The sequence below is a fragment of the Lacerta agilis genome, chromosome 13, assembly GCF_009819535.1.
Source record: "Lacerta agilis isolate rLacAgi1 chromosome 13, rLacAgi1.pri, whole genome shotgun sequence".
Taxonomy (NCBI): domain Eukaryota; kingdom Metazoa; phylum Chordata; class Lepidosauria; order Squamata; family Lacertidae; genus Lacerta; species Lacerta agilis.
In genome coordinates, this window is record NC_046324.1 from 798921 (window position 1) to 817253 (window position 18333).

An 18333-nucleotide genomic window follows, 5' to 3' on the forward strand; every position below is an offset into this window, starting at 1 on the left:
AAGGTGCTTGAGGTAGTATTTTCATGGTTCTCTCCCTCCTCATTTAATCCCCATAACAACCCTGTGAGGTAGGTTAGACTGAGAGAGGCAGTGATGGGCCAAAGGTCACCGCAGCGAGCGTCATGGCGGAGTGGGGATTTCTGTGGTGTGTGTAGATTTGCCTCATGCTTCTCCCCTTGGGGAAAGAGACCTCAAGGTGGTCTTATTCTTTGGGAGGGGGCCTGAAACCAGGTGGCCTGAGAGACCAGTGGGAGTGTGCAGGCTAGTATGGTATTTAAGGCTACTCTGTCCACTCTTTTACACTGCCCTCCCTCCTTCCCTTTATAGTGTGGACTTTGGCTAGCCGTCTTTTATGGTGCTGAGTAGGAATGGTGGGGGGAGCTCCTGATTGGCACTTGGGACTTCCTGCTTTTGCCTGTTTCATACTGTTCAGTTCGTGCTTTTTTGGCATTCAGTGCAGCAGGTGAGGAAAGGTAAGCCCTTAATTCACTGCTCCCCTGAGACATGATAGGCAGAGTAAGGGGTACCCCTGTGTCATCACCCACAGGCTTGCAGGTACTCGGGGCCTGGTCTGCACATCATGGTGAACCCTGGAGAGCAAGGAGACACTTTCCTCACCTTTGACTGAAGAGCAAATAACCAGCTGGCTTACAAACCCAGCTTCCCTCTTAAGTCTTCATTGATTCCTCCTGTACTTAGGTATTTGGCTGATTGACAGATCCTCTGATTCATTATATTTCATAGAATCATAGAATCATAGAGTTGGAAGAGACCACAAGGGCCATCCAGTCCAACCCCCTGCCAAGCAGGAAACACCATCAAAGCATTCCTGACAGATGGCTGTCAAGCCTCCGCTTAAAGACCTCCAAAGAAGGAGACTCCACCACACTCCTTGGCAGCAAATTCCACTGTCGGACAGCTCTTACTGTCAGGAAGTTCTTCCTAATGTTTAGGTGGAATCTTCTTTCTTGTAGTTTGAATCCATTGCCCCGTGTCCGCTTCTCTGGAGCAGCAGAAAACAACCTTCCACCCTCCTCTATATGACATCCTTTGATATATTTGAACATGGTTATCATATCACCCCTTAACCTTCTCTTCTCCAGGCTAAACATACCCAGCTCCCTAAGCCGTTCCTCATAAGGCATCGTTTCCAGGCCTTTGACCATTTTGGTTGCCCTCCTCTGGACATGTTCCAGCTTGTCAGTATCCTTCTTGAACTGTGGTGCCCAGAACTGGACACAGTATTCCAGGTGAGGTCTGACCAGAGCGGAATACAGTGGTACTATTACTTCCCTTGATCTAGATGCTATACTCCTATTGATGCAGCCCAGAATTCCATTGGCGTTTTTAGCTGCTGCATCACACTGTTGACTCATGTCAAGTTTATGGTCTACCAAGACTCCTAGATCCTTTTCACATGTACTGCTCTCAAGCCAGGTGTCACCCATCCTGTATTTGTGCCTTTCATTTTTTTTGCCCAAGTGTAGTACTTTATATCTATCCCTGTTAAAATTCATCTTGTTTGCTTTGGCCCAGTTCTCTAATCTGTTAAGGTCATTTTGAATTGTGATCCTGTCCTCAGGGGTATTAGCCACCCCTCCCAATTTGGTGTCATCTGCAAACTTGATCAGGATGCTCTCAAGCCCATCATCCAAGTCATTGATAAAGATGTTGAATAAGACTGGGCCCAAGACAGAACCCTGTGGCACCCCACTAGTCACTTCTCTCCAGTAAATGCAACCTTTTTTAAAAACCACCTAATAAGTTGTCTTAAGTCTTCTTCCTGGGAAAATGCAGGAACTTTTAATTCTTTGGAACATGAATGGAGAAGGAAAAGAGCAGCAGGAGGGCAGCTCTGAACTGATCCACAGGCCGGTATAGGATGGTGTCCTCACCTCCTTGCCTGCCCTCCTCTCCTGTTACCCTCAGAGGGCAAGTGGTACCTGGGGATAAAGGAAAAACAAAAGAAATCCAATATAACACATTTTTAAACAAAGCAGCATTCTCGTAAATAAAAACACTACAGGCAGCCAGCAGACAGGTCAGACTAAGCACAAAACCTGGACAAATAAGTGACTTTTGACCTGGCACCAACATCACAAACATTATCCAGTGGATGAGAAGTCTCTATCCCTTGTGGCCACACCACAAACTTCACCCAGTGACGGGGCAAGACCCACATGGTGGATCTTAAGACATGGGCAGGCTAGCGTTGTGAGAGGTGCTCCTTCAGGTATTTGAGTCCCACTTCACTTACCAGCCCTTCAAGCACAAGGTTCCAGGGCAGGGGGCAACAATATAAAAATACACCCACCCTGCCCATCACTATATCTCTGCTTCTGCCTCTGCCAGGAGCTGGAGTCAGGTATAGGTCAGCAATGAAAAGCATGTTGTACGTGAAGGTAGCTCTTTATTCAAATGAAGCAAAACAATGCAGGTCTAGTGACCCCAGCAACTCTTCCCAGTAGGTCTTGCCCCAACAAAGCAGTGGTGAGGACTGAAGTCCCCACCTTCCCATCACTTTCTAAGGCTTCTCCTATCCAGGGTCTTTCCCAAGCATTCACAAACTGTGTCCGTGCACAACCAATCTCTGTTCTAGGGGAGCTGGTTGTAGCAGGAGGGGGAGACTCCCTGGATTCTTCAGCAGGCTGTCTCAGCTCTGCTTCTTGGCCATTCTCCTCTCCAGCCTCGGAGTCTGAGCTGCTCTCTGTCACAGGCTCTTCCTGCTCCGTAAACCCCATTACCTCTTCTGCTTGAAACACCTCCTCTTCCCAGTCTGCTCCTTCTTCTCCCTCTGACCACTTATCATCACCCGACCACCACTTCTTCCCCTAGGGGCTTCCCACCTGATGCCTCCCCCCACTCCTCTGCATCCAGCCAGTCCAAGACATCAGCTCTACTCTATCTCTCCTAGGTGTCAAAGGCCTGGTTAAAGAGGTGTGTCTTCAACGTATGAGCAAAGCAATACAATGAAGTAGCCAGATGCACCTCAATGAGGAGGAGATTCCACAGCTTAGGGGCTGCTACAGAGAATGCCCTGTCCTTAACTGCCACCCACAGACTTTTGAGGGTGGTGAAATGACCAAGAGGGCCTTCTCTTGACACAGTCTCAAACCAAGATGTGCTCCCCTAAGCCCACATTCCCAGCACATTCACACTCCTGTCTCAGTGACATCTATGCTGGCTTGCTCATGTCCACAGAATGGAAGATGTCAGGATCCTTGAGGACAGACCACCTCTGCATTATAAAAAAAAAGACTGCAAATGAGATATGAAGCCTTGCAACATTAACACTGTCACGTGGGAATACCTTGCAGAAGACCGCAGTGCCTAGAGACAATCAGTCAGGTCATGTATCTACAGCAGTGACCAGAGATGTAATGACTAGTGGGAGGAGCACAGAAAGAAGAAATGCCACAGCATAATTGCATCAGCACAACCAGATGCCTTCACCTGCCCCAGCTGCCAGAAAGCATCTCTCTCCCGTATCAGTCTCTACAGCCCCAGCAGGTTCTGTAACTCTCCAATAGTTTGACTTCACTCCCAAAGCCACACTCTTCCATTGTCTCCCAAGACAGTTGGATGCCAACCAACTCTCCCTCCAACAAACCATTGGCAGATTGTCTGATGTTCATGGAAACTGGAGTCCAAGAACATCTGGAGGGCCGCTCACCCCCCTCCCGTTCTGCTTTAAAGTTAGCACTGGCACCTTGAGTTGGTTTCAGAAGCATCTGGGCAGCCAACGTGGAGCTTTTCTGAGGATGTCATTAAATAGGCAGGTGTTAAAGGCTTAATGGATTCATCCCCTTGGAAAGCAGGGTTTTCATTTATTCAATTTTTACTCCCTTCAATAGCCATTTGCTTGTCTGATGAATTACACCATTGCTGTATGCATGGAAAGTAATAATGTTGCCATTAACATGGATGAGGTATGGTTGTGAATCGCTGTGGTAACAAGCCACACCTTTAGGAAGCCATTATGAACAAAGCCATCAAGGAAACAGAACACAAATAAAGAGTGATGGATTGTTTTCCTCAGGCATCAATGGGGAGTCCTGGTGGTAAAGGAAGTCCATTTCCACCAAGGTTCTTAAATAACCATTTGGCTGAAAGGCAGTGCTTACTCGTGACAGATGGACTGTGGGTACAGCTGCTGTTAACCTTCGTGGACAAAATATCCACCAAAGAGGACACCTGAGCTGGGAGGCACAGACGCCAAATTGACCTACAAACCCAAATCCAGAGGCTAATTTGCTTGGTCTGTTGCCCATATGGAACATTTGTATTTGTATTCATTGTTAAGCTATACATAGGTATGCATGGGCAGATGCTAGATCCAGCTGTGGATGGGTCAGTCGGTATTCACTTGTTGCCATCATGCCTCTGTAACATAGATTTCTCTGTCTTAATTATGATGGGTCTAGATCAGCTCTTCTTTTTGTCAGAGCCTCTGTCTTCACTTGGTCTCCACACATGTAGGGTTGGTGACAGTGAAAGCCTCAGAGGATGACCTGCTTGCTCTCATTCTAGTTTGGGGCTAGTCCTGAGAGGCAGGAGACTGGAGTTGAACCAAAAGTTCTCCTATGAGATTTTTTGTATCTCAAAGGATGAGATACATCAACGTATCTTTCTTTTTTTTTTTTATAAGATTTTTATTTTCTATATTAAACAACTAACATATCAAACAAATAAAACAAAAACAATTGACAAATAATAAAGAAAAACACATCAAACATACTAAAACAACATAAAAAACAACAAAAGAAAACTTACACATACCTAGACTGGAACATTGAAAGTATCATTGTTTAATTCTAGTTTCTATCTTCTGTAGGGGACTTCCCCCGTTCCCTCAACTGCGTTCAATATTAATATACTTTGGTAACTTTATAACTATTTTCTTAACATTCACCACTATTCTTAATAATCTTTAAGATACTAACTAATCATATATAATTCATTACTTAAACAACATATCCTTAAACATTTCTAAATATTTTAAACCATTCATAACATTGCTTCTTGTGTACTATTTTCGTCTAACATCAACTAGCTAAAGCCAATTAAACAAGCCAATTCTGCTTCAAATATCTAGCTTTTCACGATTTTTTTAATAGTCCTTAAATTTCTTCCAATCCTGTTGCACCTTCTCCTCCCTCTGGTCTCGCGGTCAGTTCAGCGAGTTCCATAAAGTCCATTAGCTTCATCTGCCATTCTTCCACTGTCGGGATCTCTTCACCTTTCCAGTTTCTTGCAAGTAAAATTCTAGCAGCTGTTGTGGCATACATAAAAAACACTCTATCCTGACTGGGTATCTCATGATTGGTCATGCTCAAAAGGCAGGCTTCTGGTTTCTTACTAAAAGTAATTTTCATTACATTCTTAAGTTCATTATAAATCTTCTCCCAGAAAGCCTTAACCTTTGGGCATGTCCACCACATATGATAAAAGGTACCTTCCACAGTTTTGCATTTCCAACACATATTACTTGTAACATGATATATCTTAGCTAACTTCACTGGTGTCAAATACCATCTATATATCATTTTCATAATATTTTCTCTTAATACATTACAAGCAGTAAATTTAATACCTTCCTTCCACAACTTCTCCCAGTCATCCATCATGATATTATGTCCAACATCTTTTGCCCAATCTATCATTGCTGATTTAACCAATTCATCTTTTGTATGCCACTCTAGCAACAAATTGTACATCCTGGAAAGGTTTTTAGAGTTCGGTTCAATTAACTCTGTTTCCAGCTTTGATTTTTCTATTTGAAAACCAGTTTTTTTGTCTAATCTAAAAATCTCATAGATTTGATGATACTGCAGCCAGTCGGTGACTTCTTCTTTCATTTGATCATAACTTTTCAACTTAAAATTCTCACCTTCTTGCTGCAGTATATCCACGTATCTTGGCCATCTTGCAGACATATTAGGTCTTTTATACGCCTTGGCCTCTACAGGTGAAATCCATCTAGGAGTCTTTTTCTCCAGTAAGTCTTTGTTTCTCATCCAAACATGATAAAGGGCTTTTCTATGATTCTTAAAAGCTTTGTGGGCCTTTACCTTATCATACCAAAGATATGCATGCCACCCAAACACGTTATCAAAACCTTCCAAGTCTAACACATCTGTATTGTCTAATTTAAACCAATCCTTCAGCCAGCAAAAGGCCGCCGCTTCAAAATAAATCCTTAAATCTGGCAGGGCGAAACCTCCTCTATCCTTAGAGTCCGTTAATATCTTAAATTTAATTCTTGGCTTCTTCCCCTGCCAGATAAACTTCGTCAAATCCTTTTGCCATATCTTAAAACAGTCTAGTTTATCTAAAATTGGGATCACTTGGAATAAAAACAGCATCCTTGGTAATACATTCATCTTAACGGCAGCTATTCTGCCCATCAGTGAAAGTTTCAGTCTTGTCCATATCTCTAAGTCTCTTTTTATCTCGGCCCACACTGTTTCATAATTATCCTTGAACAGGTTTAGATTCTTTGCAGTTAAGTTGACTCCTAGATATTTTACTTTTTAAACGAAATTAAGGCCAGTACAATCCTGTAATTTCTGTGTCTGCACAGGATTCAAATTTTTAGTCAATACTTTGGTCTTCACCTTATTTAATTTAAAGCCGGCTACACGTCCAAAAAGTTCAATTATTTCTAAGGCTTTGGGGACACTGCTTTCGGGTTCTTGTAGGGATAACATCAAATCATCTGCATAGGCTCGTAATTTATATTCCTTCTCACCCACCTTTATTCCTTTAATCTGTTTTTCCAGTCTTATCATATTCAGGAGGACCTCCAGGACTGTAATAAACAACAAAGGGGAGATAGGGCACCCTTGCCTTGTTCCTTTCTCTACTCTAATTTCCTCCGATATCACACTGTTAATTATGATTTTTGCTTTTTGTTCAGTATAAATGGCATTGATGCCATTAAGGAATCGCTCACCAACTCCCATCTTTTCTAAATTTTTCTTCATAAAAGTCCAAGATATATTGTCAAAAGCTTTTTCTGCATCAATGAACATCAGTGCTGCATCCGTATTTATATTTTTTCCAGTTTCTCTAAAATGTCCACAATGATTCTCGTGTTATTATTTATTTGTCTCCCTGGTAAAAAACCTGCTTGGTCTTTATGAATATAGTCCTTCAGCACTCTTCTTAATCTCATAGCCATGACATTAGCAAATATTTTGTAATCCACATTTAAAAGCGAGATTGGGCGGTAATTTTTCATCAAAGTCTTGTCAGAATCTGGTTTCAGAATCAGTGTGATATAGGCCTCTTTCCATGTCTCCGGTGCCCTACCTCCTTCTAGTAGATCATTGCAAACTTCCTTTAAAGGCTGTAACAGCCAATCTTTTAATGATTTGTAATACTTTGCAGTTAGTCCATCCGGTCCTGGTGCCTTTCCTATCTGCATGTTATTAATTGCTTCTTCTATCTCTTGCGCAGAAATCAGGTGGTTGAGCATATTTATTTTATCTTCTGGGACTTCATGTAATCCATTTTTTTCCAGAAACTGGTCTATCTCCCATTCTTCTATTTTATCTTCCTTATATTATGTTATTAATTGCTTGTTATTAATTGCTTCTTCTATCTCTTGCGCAGAAATCAGGTGGTTGAGCATATTTATTTTATCTTCTGGGACTTCATGTAATCCATTTTTTTCCAGAAACTGGTCTATCTCCCATTCTTCTATTTTATCTTCCTTATACAATTGTTTGTAAAATCTTTGAAAACACCATCTAATTTCCTCTGGATTCTCCATACTTCTTCTATTAAGTACCAAATTATTGATGGTATTTACTTTTTGCCTTTTTTTCAGCTGCCAAGCTAACAACTTTCCACATTTATTTGCAGAATCAAAAGTTCTTTGCTTCATCAATTTTATCTTCCATTCAAGTTCTTGATTCAAAATTTTTGCGTATTGGGACTGCAGGTATTTAATTTCTTTCTGGATTTTTTGACTTTTAGGGTGTCCTCTTAATTCTTTTTCTTTTCCTTTAATTAATCTCAAAAATCTTTCCATTTCTGCATTTTGCTGCTTCTTCTTTTTTGTTTTTTCACTTATGAGGAACCCTCTCATCACCGCTTTACTTGCGTCCCATACTATTCTCTTTTCCACATCAGTGTTCAAATTGATTTGAAAATATTCCTTCATCTTTTTTGCAGCTCTTTCTATCAACTTGGCATCTCTCATCAATGCATCATCCATTCTCCATCTGAAAGAATCCTTGGAAATAACTTTTAAATTCAATTGTACAGGGTTATGATCTGAACAAGTCTTAGGACCAATTTCTGCTTTTTGTATTTTTGGTGCCAATTCATTTGAAATCCAGATGTAATCTATTCTCGACCATGACTTCTGAGGTTCTGAGAAATAAGTTGCCTCTGTTTCGGTTGGGTTTCTCAATCTCCAGGCATCCACCAAATTCAAATTGTCCACCATTTCGAAAAAAGTTTTTGGCAGTTTCCCATCATTTGTAATTTTTGTCCTTTGAGATCTATCCATTAACGTGGAAACTGCTCCATTAAAATCACCGAGGCACACTATTTTGTAATCCAAATAGTCCAGTAGCAAGTCATGAATCTTTTAATAAAAAATTGACTTTCCATCATTTGGTGCATAAAGTCCCAGAATTAGATTTTTTTCGCCTTGTACCTTAATTTCAATGGAAATGTATCTCCCTTCTTCATCTTTGAATAGCTGTCTTGGGCTGTATTTTTCTTTTACATAAATTACGACACCTCTCTTCTTGACTTTGTCAGATGAAATAAATTCCTGGCCTAACTTTTTATTTTGTAAAATCCTTCTGTGTTGTCGGACTACATGGGTCTCCTGTAAGCAAACAATGTCCAATTTCTTCTTTTCCAAACTATGAAAAACTCTGTGTCTCTTCGGTCTCTGGTTCAATCCCCGAACATTCCATGTCATCAGTTTCAGGGCCATCTTCTACTCCTGTCCTCCAGATGCCTCTCCTTTCTTGTCTTCTTCTGCAACTTCTGGTCTTGGTCCCCCTGGCAATGGAAATGGTATAGTTCCTGGAAGTCTAAAGAAACTAGCCGGATCTAGTGCAGAACCTTTAAAGTCTTCCAGGTGTTTGTCCAAAAAATTTTGTTTGTCAGCCGGGGATTTTATCCTTATTTTTTTCTCTTTAAATGTGAATGCGAGGCCTTCTGGAAACTCCCAACTATAGGGAATCTTCCTCACTCTCAACTCTGAGGCCAAGTCGTTATAAATTACTCTCTTGTCAAGGAAATATCTGGGGATATCTTTAAAAATTATGATTTTCTTCTGTTGTACCACCAGGTTATTCTTGTAATGAAGGTCCAAAATATGGTCTCGTTGATATCTATTCTGAAGTACAATCAAACAATCATTGACCACTTTGGAACTTTTCTTTCCTTTGGATCCAAATCTAAAGGCCTTCACTATGGATGCTGAAACTTCAGTCTCCTCCAGCTCCCAGAATGTTGAAAATTCATTCACTATAAAGTCCTTCAAACTGTCCTTCTCCAATTCTGGGAGTCCTCTTAGACGAAGGTTCCCTTCTCTCTCTCGGAGTTGCAGAAAGGCAAGAGTTTCTTCTACGTTCTTTTGCTATAATCCAATTTTTTCCACATCAATATTGTCCAATTTCGTCTCCACTATTTTTATTTTCTCCTTAACTTCTTTAAATTCCTCTGTTTCCTTTTTTAAGACTATCACCTCTTTACCAATTTTATCAATTTCTTCTCTATTTTTCCTGACTCCTTCCTCAATTGCACCAATAGATTTTTTCAGTCTCTGAGTGGAGTCCTTTATTTCAGCTTGTAGTTTTTCTGTAGCTGTGTTCACTGAGGTCTGTGTTTGTTTCACGTCTTCTCCTACTTTTCCCAACCTTTCTGTCAAATCCAAAATACTAGCATTTAATTTCTCAATAGCAGACGCCATCTGCTCTTGAATAGTTGCTGATATTGAAGCTTTGCGTCCTTCTTTTACTTTGGCTCTTGTGCTATCTTGCATCTCCTGTACACTCTGCAGCTGGTATTTCAAGGTCACTTCAGTTGCTGTAATTGTTTCAGACATTCACAGGAATCAAAACCAAAACAATCCCAAAAGTAAACACCAGGTGGCCAACATACTAGTTCAGAGAACAAAGGGACATCAGAGCCAGGAGTCCCAAGCAGTTCCAACCAACAGTTCAAATTTTAGGCTTAAGTTTCAAAAGTTTCAAAAAAGTTTTAAAGTTCATCAAAAGTCAAGAAAAGTTAATCCTTAAAGCAGCCCAAGGCAGTACTTTGCTATTCTTCTTGCAATGTAACCACCAAGTCCGTAAAAGTAACTGTAGCCAGCCACAAAGAAGTTAAAATGTCTCCGCCAGTAAACAGTAGCAAAACAAACGGCAACAAAGTAACGCAGCCCGCTACTGACCCGGGATCCTATCCAGAGGGCGAGCGGTGTCTTCTTTTGCCATATTCCTTGTTATTAAGTCTTATACAACGATTTAAACAACTTTGAAAAAGTTCAGCAAAACTAGCAAACTTTTTCCCGCTAGTTCGCGGCTTAGCTCCTTTGCCATTACCTTGATCTGTTAAGCAGTCCAAGAGAACGGGCTTCCTTTTTACGTTCTCTCTGCAAGTCCAAATTCCTTTTTTATATTTGAAAGTCAATTAAAGATGCTACTCACAGAGCTTCTATTTTGTAATCCAATTAAGAAGAGCTGGGCGCTCGGATCTGTCAGGATCGGTGCTTCGTTCCTCAGGGAGCAGTAGTCTCTTCAGCTCCGTGCCGGAGCCTCGCTCGCCCGATTTCCCCCCTTACGAGGGTCAATCGGGAGCGGGGACGGCACGTCTTGGAGCCCACAAGACCGCCTGTCCACAGGACGCGCTTCCCGTGGCTTTAGGGGGCCCGTAGCGCGGGTACGGTAACCCCAAAACCCCCGAGGAACCGGAGCTCTTCAGCTCCCGACTGACATGGCCGGCGCCAAACCGGAAGTCCAAACATATCTTTCAGCCTCTCCCTCCCACCATCTAAGACCACCCCCTTTTTATTAAGAGTTCTTGAGGAATCTTTCCACACCTTCTGGACTAGAGTGGAACTGACCCATTCAGCTTTTATGGTGCAGTTAAGAAGAAAAGAAAATGAAAACTGCATTAAAAAAAACAAAACCCCAACACATGCAGTTTGAGAGAAAGTGTATTTAGAAATACATATTTAAATAAATTGTACAGTTGTTGGGTTTTTTGAAAATAAATCTTATTAATGCAGAAATGTGGTGAAATTGAATTATAAGTGGACACATGTGGAAATGATCCTTATTTCTTAGCAATGTCAAGTGTATACCTGCCAAGGGTGTGTGGCCAGTAGACACAGCAGCATTAGAGTACAGGATGGGTGAGCACCACCAGTCCCTCTCATGTCTTCACTGAACACATGTAAACATCCCTAATTTCTCCTGGGCTTTGTGGATTCAGTTGGTGGGGAGTTCATGTGTTCAGTGTCAGAAAGCAGCTCTCAGCCTAGGATAGGGGTAGCCAACATGGCACTCTCCAGATGTTTTTGGACTCCAACTTGCAGCAGCCTCAGCCAACATAGCTAACAGTCAAGGATGATGGCAACTGTACTCCAGTAACAGCCGGAGCGCACCCTGCTGGCTGCTTCTGGTCTCCAAGTTCACCTGATGACTCTCCAGAGAAGGGTTGGGCAGGAGGCAGAGTGGAATCTCTGAGTGATTTACAGTTGATCAAGGAGTGTTTCTGGACTTCCAAATTGTTTAACAATGAAATGACTTTTGCCATGGCAATTAAGCAGCTGAAATGAAGAATGCTAACCAGGAATGGGCTTTTTGTGCCCAAGGACTGTGGCCCCAGTTAAGGTCTGGCATGGCAGAGAATAACTTAGGTTCAGAATGTGTGCAAAGGAACCCAGTTCATTCATTCTAGCTGTGTGCTTTTTCCACTTCCAGTAGATCTTGGGACTCTATTAAAAAAAAAAAAAACCAGAGTTGATCTGAAAAGCCTGCACCTATCCCTGCCCTAGAGGATCTGGTTGAGCTGTCACATAAGCAATAAATAGCCTGATGCCCCGCATCAACTAGAATGATAGTTCACGTTAGTCAGTGACCTATTTCTGAAAGTGCTTGATGCAAGGTATTATGAAGGAACTAGATGCCTTTCAAGCTGAATCCTTTGGTTTTGAGCAGGCAGGTATTTAAGATTCATAGCAGAGGAAAGGTATTTCACTAACTCTTCATAACAGCTTTTTTTAAAAAATAAAGACAACAGCAATCAACATTGATTTGTTCCTTTCCTTTCCTTTGGCAGGATGAAAAGAACCAAGTTTTAACCACCAACATTTGGCTGCACATGGTGAGTGCTAAAGTTCAGAAGATTCCTTTAAGAGGGTGATTTTATCAGTAACTTAGGAAGTTCTCATATGCCAAGATCTAGCTCCATATTGTCTACACTGGCTAGCAGTTGCTCTCTGGCACTTCAAGCAGGGGACACCCCAGCCCTTCCCAGAGATGTTGGGGATTAAATTTGGGACATTCTGCATGCAAAGCAGATGCTCTACCATGAAGCTACAGCTCCTCCCTTTAAAAGAAACATGTGGGCACCATGGAAAGTGAAACTGCAGAGACACAAAAGGCTGCTATATATCAAGTCAGACTAATGGTCCATCTAGTTCAGTATCGTCCACACTGACTTGCAGCAGCTCTCCAGTTTTACAGGCAGGAGTTTTTCCCCAGTCCTACATAGAGATGCTGGGGATTGAACCTGGGACCTTCTGCATGCAAAGCAGATGTTCCACATTAAAACAGCAAAAAGACCTTAAAGACTAACAGAATATGACAAGCCCAATATTTGTTTCTTGTGATTGGCTTAGTGAATGAACTCATTTAATAAAATATTGATTCTTTTCCATTGTAAGATGTATATCAGAGAGTGTCAAACATCAATCACTACTGCATGCCAGCTGTCAAATATGGCCAGAGAGGCTGAGTGTGTCAGTACGTCAGCTGTCCACTCTTGTGAAATCCCGACTGCTATGGTAGGCCAGCTGTCAGATGTTGTCCCAAATGGACAGCATCAACTTTCACCTTCCTCCGGTGGCGCCACAACTACGATGTGTAATGGAAGGTGGGAGGTGGGGTGTGTGTGCCAAATGTTGGTGTTGTACCGAGCACCACTGAAATTTGAAGCCCCAAGATCTGCCACTGACATGGATTATACACATATCAAATGAGAAAACATCCCTTAATCTAAAGCAAGGAGTGCTCACAAGGCCTACTGAAGGCATCTGAATCCGGAAGTTAACTTCATAGGTTTCTACTCCCTTTTTCCATCCCTCCACTTTTTTCACTGCATTCATTTCCTTCTAAAATATACTCAGAGTTGAGTGTTGATTTCATGCTCTTTATTTCAGCTCATGGTCATCAGTGAGTGAGTGAGTTTCCCCCCCCCCCAAAAAACCTCTGGCTATATATACATTACTTATACAATGGGTCCTGCATGATTGGCTGATTCAACTCTACTCCTGGAGCCTGATTGGGCTGCTCCTGCAGGCCAATCAGGTTGCTGATTGACTTCCTTCTGGAGCCGGATTGGGTGGCTTCTGCAGACCAATCAAGTTGCTGATTGACTTCCTTCTGGAGCCGGATTGGGTGGCTTCTGCAGACCAATCAAGTTGCTGCCTTCTAGGATCCTAACTGCCTATTGTTCTAGGATCCAAGCTCAGTACATAACACCTTCAGTATCAACCATCAGTTACATCAAAGAGCTCTTTGCTCACAACTGACTGTATTTCAGATGTTGCACGGGGCTTTGAGCAGCAGGACACAGTGACATAACTGTGTTACTAGAAATTGACAAGAAGTGTATTTACACAACTCCATTTTAAACAAAGTGAGGGGAGGGTTACAGAATGCAGAACAGGGGACACTGTGGAAGATAAAGAACTATTCAATTATTGGAAATGCCAAAAAACTTATTTTCATATGTGGTGGAAACACCAGTATATTTTAAAAATGGGGAAAAGTTGAGAGTTTAATATGAGACCAGCTACATATATGCAAGGCCCCCCTTTCTTTTTACAGTCCTCCCCAGTCCCAAGTACCACCCTCTGTTTTTGCTGCCCATGGCATCCATTTTGTGCTGGCACTCACAGCACTTTTATCAACATATGATTTAAAAAAACATTGCATTGTATGGAATGGACACAAGGAACTTATCTCATATATGTTGAAAGCATCAAGGTTACTGTATGCAAGCAAGTGAAGATTACAAACCACACCAATCAATAGAATGGATTGATAAACACTGGGAAATTGTGTCAATGACAAAATTTACACATTTTATAAAAATAAACCAGAAAAAGACAGTGGCAAGATATTTTTGAAACAAACTGGGAAGCATTTATTGAATAACAAAGACAAGGCTTTTGCACTACTTTGAGTTAGATTATGTGAAATATGAGTATACAAGCAGGATTTTTAAAAACATGTTTTTATTAAAGATTCCTTGGTTTATGTCTCTTTTTTCAAGTTACGTTTTCTACATATCAGTTTCGTTTGTTGAGACATTAGTGTTCCATTAGGAAGAAAAGGGGGAAAGAAGGGTGCTCTCCCCGTCTTGTTTTCCAGCAACTGGCATTCAGAAGCATTGCTGCTTCCCACGGTGGAGGCAGAGCAGAGCCATCCGGGCTAGCCAGTAGCCTTTGACAGCCATCTCCTCCATGAATTTCTCTAACCCTCTTTTTATACTTTTTATTAAAGATTTTCTTCTGTGACAAATAAGCAAAAAGGGGTACCTATAGTGTTTCCGCTTTCAATTCATAGTCTTTTTCACAGTTCATTTGCATTCAGTATGAGACACTGTTATATACAGTCGTACCTTGTTTTGCAACCAGGATCCATTCCGGAGCCCCGGACGCTAGACGAAAAGGGTGCATGACCAAGCGCCGCTCTGCGCGCACACACGGAGCGGTTTGCGCTTCTGCGCATGCTTGAGCGGCAAACCCGGAAGTAACCTGTTCTGGTACTTCCGGGTTTGCCATGGATGTTCAACAAAATGGACGCTCGATGAGGCAGACTCAAAATGAGGTACCAATGTACTTTATGGGGGGGAGTGAGAGGAGGGGGTAATGATCTTTCGTTCTGTTGCATAGTGTTTGTACAGGGTTTTTTGTCAGCGTCACATGGATAGGTCTTTTATTCATATATTTATTTTTGTTACAAAGCCATCTAGCTCAGTAGCCATTACCGCCTCCCACAGCAGTGAGTTCCATGGTTTAACTATGTGTTGCATGGTTAAACGTATTGGCTGACTGATGTTGATGAGATGAAAAAAGAAATCTGCCTTTTGCTGCCATTGTATTTTAAAAGAAGATGTGGAAAAGGCACAAGTTATTTATAAAAGTAAGAAAACTTTTCATCAGCTTTAAAAATTGGTCCTGGAAGAACCCAGGCAATCAGTGTCACAAGCACTGGGAGAGACAAGAGCTAATCACTGGGCACCCTGACTGGAGTCGACCTCCAGCAATTGACATCTGTAAAGCTGAAGGGCACACAGGAGCACAGCTTTGGTCATTCACTGCTTTGGCAGGGTTGTAAACAGCATACTGAGTTGCAAAAGAATTGCCCAATACAAACAAAAGGGAAACGCACAGTGCAGATTGGAGCTAACCACGGAGCTAAACGAGATGTCAAATTTTCCTAGAATGAGGCTTTCGTGCATTGCGTGGAGCAAAACAATCATCTGGGGGAAATGTGTGACTTTTTGAAGCTAAAACTAATGATTGGAGCACTGATGTGAAATTATACAGTAGGAACCTGCAGTAGGTGATCTCCACTTAACCTTGCGCAGAAGCTGTCTGGTTAGTGCAAATCAGTACAGGATCGTCAGCCCACCATGTTTTTTTGTCCCCCGTTGTTTGAGGTTGGTAGCTCACAAGGCTGCAATCAAGATAAACACAATGCAAAGGAAGAGGAGGAGCCTTGCAAACGTTTATGGCAGGAATGAGGAGCCTCAGGTCCAGAGGCCAAATGTGGCCTGCCAGACTCCTCTGTCTGCATTATGTTTATCTCTGTTCAAGTGCTCTTGCCGGGCTGGAAGGTGGCCTCTTGCTTGCCTTTGTTTATGTAACTACTCAGAAAAGCCTGCTTTTCAGGGATCAAATCGTGAACTGAAAAGTGAGTAAACTTTTTGTTATTTTACTCAGGAAGACTATTGTGTCTTTATTCTTTAAAGGGGGATAAAAAGGGACGCCAGGAAATAATCTTAACTAAGAGATTCAAACAAATCTGCAAACTATCTTCCAGCCAAATTAAAGGGAATTTGCTCTGCTGCATCACTCACTAGTGTGAGAGAAGGAAGGATAATATTTATTCAATATATCCTTTCCTACAATCCTTAACATTCCTACAGTGACAAGGGTGAGCCAGCAGTAAATAACACCAAGCAAGCTGGGGTTAACTCTTCCTTAGCAGAACAGGATCTGCACAGGAGTGTCAGGCTTCATGAGCACAGCAACTCAGGTCAGGCGCACCAGGTTCCACCCATCATTGTGGGTGCCCAGCATACAAACATGTGACATCACATGCCGCAATGGGGGGGCTTAATGTGTAAAAGGTCCAGACAGGGCTGAGAAATGACCCTTATATGAAATGTTGCAGATTCACTGCTGGTGAGAGTAGAGCAGTCTTCTCCACTTGATGCTCTCTGAATGAAGTCAGACTATGTGAGAGCTTCCACCCTCCCACTAGGGATCTCAAGGGTCTTCAGAGCCCCAGGACTTAACTTTCCTTCAGAAAACAACCTGTGAGCTCTTCACTCAGATGAGTTTAGAGCTCTTTTCATCTCCAGTGCCCTTCTGAGATCTGCTTAGCTAAGCACTCTTGCTTCCCCCTTAAGTCATCTATCATCAGGTGTGTAAGAAGCCACTTGCTTTCTTCAGCTAACATGGTTAAACTATGGAACTCACTCCCACAGGAAGTAGTGATGTCCACCAACCTAGATGGAGGAGAAGGCTAGTGATGGCTACTAGCCAGGATGGCTCTGCTCTGCTTCCGCAGTCGGGGGCAGCAATACTTCTGAATGCTGGTTCTGGAAGCCACTGGAAGGGAGACTGCTCTTGTACTTGAATCCTGCTTGTGGGTTTCCCACTGGGGCATTTGGTCAGCCACTGTAAGAACAGGATGCTGGACTAGATGGGCCATTGGCCTGATCCAGCTAAAGGCTCTTCTTATGTTCTTCTTTGACTTACCACTGGGCTGGCTAGCTCCAGAACTGCTGCCTTTTCCTTTCTCTCCTGCTGTGTCCTAAGTCACTGTGGCAAGGCTTGCTAAAGAGCCTAGCTCTTTACTCTTTCCATATTCTACCACTCCATCTCCATCCTTTCTCCTCCACCCAGCTTGAGCCCCTCTATTAATGTGCCACTCACCACACCTTCATCCTCCAGCTGGCTGAGCATTGCTTCTTCTCTGGCAGGGCCAACCTGCCTAGCCTCTCCTGGTTTGTTTGGTTCATCTCTAAAGCTGACCATCAGGCTGACACCATGAGTGGGGGGCTGGTGTGCCAGCCACTTCCTGCATACTACAATTCCCATGATCCCTTACCAGTAGCCATGCTGGGGCTGATAGGAACTGTAACTGAACAACACCTGAATGACACTTGTTGGGGAAGGCTGCAGGAGAGAAGAGAGAATACGGAGCTAGATGAACCATCTGAGGCAGCTTCTTATTTCCTCTCTGGGACCTTTATTATATATATTCCAATTTCATGCTTGAGATGGCACAAACTGTAAGTCACAAGCAGAGTGGCATTTCTTTTATAGGCTGCTGTGTGCAACTGGGTGACCTAAAAATGAAATTTTAATGCCTTCAGTTGTTCTCCCCACCCTCTACCCCCGCCTCAGTGGCTAAATGCGCAATTTGTAGAATTTGGGGTATTTTTTGCAAGTAAAATGCCACTTCTTGAGAGTTCCAGGCAAGACATTCATCTGATTCCTAACTCTGCCATACTCTGGAAGGAACAAGCTACTGCTAGTAGAAAATTAAATTAACCTGTGCGTGTTTGCTTATTATTCCTAATTTACCAGTACTGGACAGACTACTATTTACAGTGGAATATGTCAGAATATCCTGGAGTGAAGAACGTCCGTTTTCCCGATGGCCAGATATGGAAGCCAGATATCCTTCTATATAACAGGTAGGCCTACATGGTGCAAAAGGTTGTTGTTGTTGTTGTTGTTGTTGTTATAATACATAGTTTTCATACCCTCCAAGATAGGAGCACAGGGTAGCTGATGACATAGAAAAAATATACAATAAAACCAGTCTCAAA

At 42.3% G+C, this 18333-nt stretch overlaps 1 protein-coding gene across 3 annotated transcripts in view; it reads left to right on the top strand.

Annotated features, from left to right (window-relative positions):
* The window catches only part of CHRFAM7A (CHRNA7 (exons 5-10) and FAM7A (exons A-E) fusion), an 82845-nt gene that overhangs the window by 30821 nt on the left and 33691 nt on the right, over positions 1 to 18333 (top strand). For all 3 annotated transcript variants that reach the window (XM_033167441.1, XM_033167442.1, XM_033167440.1), the window contains exons 3-4: positions 12316 to 12360; positions 18089 to 18198. In XM_033167441.1, the coding sequence (XP_033023332.1) occupies positions 12316 to 12360; positions 18089 to 18198 (155 nt within the window). The remainder of the gene's footprint in view (positions 1 to 12315; positions 12361 to 18088; positions 18199 to 18333) is intronic.